Consider the following 5,467-nt stretch of genomic DNA (forward strand, 5'->3'; position numbering starts at 1 on the left):
GGTGAACACATTATTCGCGTAAAGAAAAGCACCGACATGTTTTACCCAGAATGCTTTGCGTGCCAGAGCGAGAACATAATATCGCCTTATATTACACGAAAATGTGAACTTACAATGGCGCTACAGAGCATATACGGTGTCATTTTATCAAAGGATTATTCTCCCAAAATTGGTAGGTAAAATACGCTTTTGTTTAAACCGTGAGTGAAGATTCCACTCTTGCCTGTGGGCTATAAAAGCGTCGGTGCGCCATTTTTCCACCGGCGGGTCCGATGGTGGTGCGGTTTCAATTGATTGCTACAGTGAGTTACAGAACCTCTACGTTTCTTCTCTCCCCTCCACACCACCGACCATGACTAGCCTTTTGATGTTTTCTGAGACAGACAAGTCGTTTGGATTATGAAAAAGATGAACTAGTGGATAAAGATGAGTCAATTTTGTATTATTGTTGCGGAAGAGTAAAGCTGATTGTAATTGATTAGTTACTTGGATATACTTTAGATAGTTTATGTTCTGAAATAGTCTGTGTATGTTCGTTATAGTTAATGTGATATTCGATTTCAAGTCATTATGAAAGAGTAACGTAAAGTCCTCAAAACATTGCTCTATATCCCATCGATAAGAGAAAACGGTAGAAAGTATCAGTTTCTCTTTTAAGACATTTACTGTGTGTCCTCTACAATGATAGAATGTTTGTTACTTTTTTATACTTTGTGTGATTATTTATTGAACCAATAAATAAAATATTTAGATTTTCCAAAAAAAACATCCCAGATGAAGAACTCGGGTGTTTATTACGAAAAACCACATTTAGCAATCAAATGCTTAAATACAACCAACTTTTCTTTATCCTCTGGACCCTTGAAACAGTATGCATACAAATAATCTAACATAGCTCTTCCATTACAACAATCCAAGTTTGTATTCAACCATAAGATGTGGTTCTCCCATCATTTCACTCTGGGTTGGATCTGCAAAGAAACAAATACATTTTGATATTACATTGTATTTACGTAAATACATTGCTATACAAGGTGCAGAGTGATGTGGGCTTTACCATTGAGGATGTCTTCGAAGCCAACTGTGTCGTCACTTCCGCGCAGTGTGTCAAGAGCCAGGTTTGAACTGGGCAAGAACGGGAGGCGCTGAATCTGCACAAAATGATATACAATACATTAGACTTAGGATGAAACTTCAACACTAGTTATGGTTATGTGTTTGCCCGTATGTTTCATGTTGATATTACTGGTCGTTTTCATTTTGTGTCGTTCCCTTCCAAGAGAACCCATAACAAGACTCTGGATTCTATATTTATGAGATGTTTGTGTTCTCGAATAAACTATATTGAAGGGTAAAATACTCACATAAAAGCATTTAGACAGAACAGTGACCCAGCAGCAAATTTAATGTTGTTCCGCGGCTCTTTTCTTCACTTATTTACAATGTTCTTGCTAATTTTAAAGCAGTACTAAGTAACTCTTGCCCTAAGAAGCCAAAAGTGCAACTGCAGGTGTCGCAGCAAGTTGCGATTTTTTAACTTATTAATAGTCTTTGAGAGTAAATACTACGCTGACAGAAAAGGCAAAGGGAGAGAGAGATATTGTACAACCAATTACACAATGGAAATAATTATTTCACTCAAACTTGGCTGTAAATACTGTTTAAAGTGACGTTAGCTTTGCCTGTTAGCATGCTAGCTTCTTCTTCGTGATACTATTAGTGTGTATTGGTTGCTCCGGTCCGGTGTCAGTCAAGTTGCAAGCATGGTTTTCTGGCCAGAGACACCGGGCTGCTGAATTTTAATTAATGCTGAATTTATAACATTTGTTGCCAAACTCTATACAGTAGGAAGTGTAGTGGGAGAGACCCTGAATACACACCTGTCTTGCTGCTCTATGCTCCATCTGCAGCTTGAGTGGCGCATGAAGACCCTGAATGTTTCGGAGTGTGGATAAGTTCATCTTGTCCTTGTTTTGCTGGTACTGTCAGCAAGAAAAAAACATTAGCCCAGATCAAAACAAATAAAACGTACCTAAAGTGAATATGTCAACTTAAAACACACACATAGCAAGTAGCTACCATCCGTATCATGTTACCTAATCTATTAAACATTCATCACCGGGCACACTAGTATTATGTTTAGCTCTATTCCTGTACTCACACTCTTCTCTGACAGCTCCAGTGGGTGGCTGGGAAGAAGCTCATTCTTGACACTGGTGAAGCTGTGTTACAAGAAAACAGAACGTTTTTCAAGCAAATGGTCACAAAGCAAGTTTTATATAAACACAAATGTAAAACCTGATTTACCCGCTCCGAAGAGAGTCTTGGAGACCGTAGGATCCCTGAGGACTGAACCCCGCCACGGGGATGCTGTCTTTCATCTGAGAACTTAGCCCTCGCGTATCCTGAGAATTAATAAAAACAAATATAAACAAAGCCACACAAACCACATTATACCGCGCAATTAATATGCAATTTACGCAAAAAAGGAATGCGACGTAAAAAAAATCTACACAAGAAGTTAGCTTGGGTTAGCTTCAGTGACTAATCAAATTCACGCAACGTTACGTAGATTATAAATCAGAAAAGCGGGTCGGCAGTTGATCCAATAGACGTAAATGAGGCGTAATATGTCCAGTATAAGCCATTAACAAAAGTAATCGAACAAGTATTACAAGAATACAAGAATGATAAAGCTCATATTTACCATGGTGAGTCCGTTTGTTCTACTTTCTTTTCGACGCACTTCAACTTCCGGTGCAGACGCGTTCGACTGTTTTCACTTCCGGGACAAGTCAGGTCTCCTTTTTTTCATTTCTATTTTTTTTTGTTGCACGTGTACCTTTACAATCTTGATCAATCCATTGCATATGAACGTACATTTTTCACTTAATCTTTATGTGCATGTGACGCCGACACCAATAACAAAGTCCACTGAGTCTTACTGGGATTTTATATACACATGTAATACAGGGTTTGAACGGAAGGGGGTATAGCTCAGTGGTAGAGCATTTGACTGCAGATCAAGAGGTCCCCGGTTCAAATCCGGGTGCCCCCTCTTTTTCAATACCTGAAAGCAAATGAGGCTGGCTGGGACAATAAAAAATGCTATACATATACGATGATGATTTTGCCAATAGCTGTTTTGTTTCGGTACTTAGACCATAAAGTAACGGGGAAAACATTGGCAATATTACACAAATATACAATTATTGCACTAACGAAAGGAAGAAGGGCTTATATATTGCCCCAAGAACATGTCAATGCATAGAAATAAGCCTCTATAATTTTGTAACAGCATTAATGATGCATATTCGTAGACCACCATCAGCACTGCAGTATATGTCTGACCTCACTTTCACTTTCATTAGGCTACTCCACTTGTCTGGCTCTCACCGTGTCATCATCAGCACACTGGCTCTTACCCATTCGGCTAATGAGACTCACTTAATAAGCTTTGTCTGCACAGCTTCATGATGCTGACATTTCAACAGTACTGCACCCATTATGTTAAGGCCTATGCACTTGACTTTTAAATTCACTTTTATAGTTCTCAATATGGCCAATGAGTTTATTCAGTGTACAAATAACCCATATTTTACAGTTCAGTCACACAGTCCCTAGTATGAAGTGCTTAGATGTCCATTATGCAAATCTAACAGAGCATGAACAAACTTATATGCAAAGTTTTCTATCTGGCAAGCAATGTATGACTGTATTATATGCTGTAAATGTCATTATTCAGAAATGGATTGATAATTTAGAAAACATTGAAGCATCAAAGCAACACAAGAGTCCTTTGGTGCCAAATGTGGCCGTATCTTTAAAATGCATTAAACAGCGGTGCTCCAGTTATCTCTGTGTCAGGGGAAATTGACGGTAATCAGCCCTGTCGCTGTGTTACTTTGGTCCAAATGTTTTTTACGCCCAGCAAATGATGGAGGCAGCAACGATCTCACTCAAATGGAAATGATTTGTTCAAATAAAATATCAAACAAATTACCTATTTGGCGACAGAAAGCTCCCCGCACACACAGCAATCACATCTTTGTCAAACTCACAAACAAACATGAACAGCAGGGGGCAGTATAAGACTAGTTTTCAACTTTGAGAAAGACGCCCAGTTTTAAAGACATTTTTTAATCATCAAATGTGTTCTTAACATGTTTGTATAAGGGAATGTTATGACTGTAATGGCACAGGCCTACATATTGTTCACGGACAAAATACAAGGTCAAATGGGCAAGTACAATAAAATGCAGCTCCCAGAAATATATGTGCACTTTTTTTTTTTACAAAATCTTTTTATTTTTGGCTGCATAATATAGAAATTCAGCCCCATCGTGTTTAGTCCTGAGTCTGGAAATGCAGCAGGGGTCATTCTCTGAGGTTCTCAGAGCTTGAGGTGCACCAACACATCAGAGTTACTTTGGTGCCAGAGATATGTTGACTTTACATTTACCAGTCCCACCTCGCCTCAGGCTTAGCACTTTTTACTTCTGCTTGAATTGAAACAATTGAATAAAGTGTCATTCCCTCCACTGAGCCCGTGTTTTATCCTTGAGGTTTCCATTTCTGCAAAGACCTTGACCATTCGACAATGAAAGGGAGAAAACTGGAAAATAAGTGTAATGTGATGATGAATTATTATGCTTTTGGCAGAGGCACAGCACTGACAGTCTTCCAGAGCAAAGAAAATCAAAAATAACACAACAAACACTAGAAAGTTGAAAACGGGCTAAACCTGGACCCAACAGCCCTTTTTATTTTAAATCAAGTTCATCAGTGCAAGAGACAGAACTAGAGTCCCCTCCATCAACATGCAGTACTCGCAGCATGCTAGTTCAAAGATATAACGCTGTATCTGTCTCCAATTAAAGCTCAGGAGTTTGTATTACCGATGCCGTGTGAATGCTAAAGATGTGCACCAGAAACGCTCCAGCCTTTGGATTCCTTTCCCTGTCATTATTATAATCATTAGAACTAACTTAGTGACCAACAGGAAAGACATTTTCCGGTTTTCCACCACACGGTAATTGAGTTAGTGTGTGCATGCAGACAGAGGAGCAGTTAAGGCTTAATAAAATTACTCATTAGGATTTCTTTATAGCGAAAGAGGGGGAGTTTTTTGTTTTTTACATTTTAATTTTATTTTTTTGTGAATCGATGCGTGTGTGAACGGCTGATTGGTTTGTTGATGTCGACGTTTTGAGTGTTCAACAGGAAAAAAAGACAATTATAAAAGTATATTTTCCACTTTGTGACTGTTCATTAGAGGGAGCCACGCCCGCTTTGTCCATGGTGTGTGTGCTTTGTCAGTGCAGCTTTACGTTTCCAAACTGTGCTGATCCAGAAAGATTGTACCAAGTTAATTAAAGACATTATAGTACATGAATTATTCAACCCTCTACAATATCCGCTCTTTCCAAACAAGCCGTGAACTGACCTGAAGGTGGAGCTTTTAGGG

At 38.8% G+C, this 5,467-nt stretch overlaps 1 protein-coding gene across 1 annotated transcript; it reads right to left on the bottom strand.

The window, feature by feature from the left end:
- Window positions 1–775: 775 nt before the first annotated feature.
- Window positions 776–2,805, bottom strand: pomp (proteasome maturation protein). The gene is made up of 6 exons (XM_079576492.1): window positions 2,708–2,805; window positions 2,308–2,405; window positions 2,162–2,222; window positions 1,881–1,982; window positions 1,058–1,151; window positions 776–971 (listed from the first exon to the last, which is right to left on the bottom strand). The coding sequence occupies exons 1-6, from the start codon at window positions 2,708–2,710 to the stop codon at window positions 904–906; spliced, it is 426 nt and encodes a 141-aa protein (XP_079432618.1). The 5' UTR covers window positions 2,711–2,805; the 3' UTR covers window positions 776–903.
- Window positions 2,806–5,467: the final 2,662 nt, after the last annotated feature.

The sequence above is a fragment of the Gobius niger genome (genome assembly GCF_951799975.1).
Source record: "Gobius niger genome assembly, chromosome: 18".
NCBI lineage: Eukaryota > Metazoa > Chordata > Actinopteri > Gobiiformes > Gobiidae > Gobius > Gobius niger.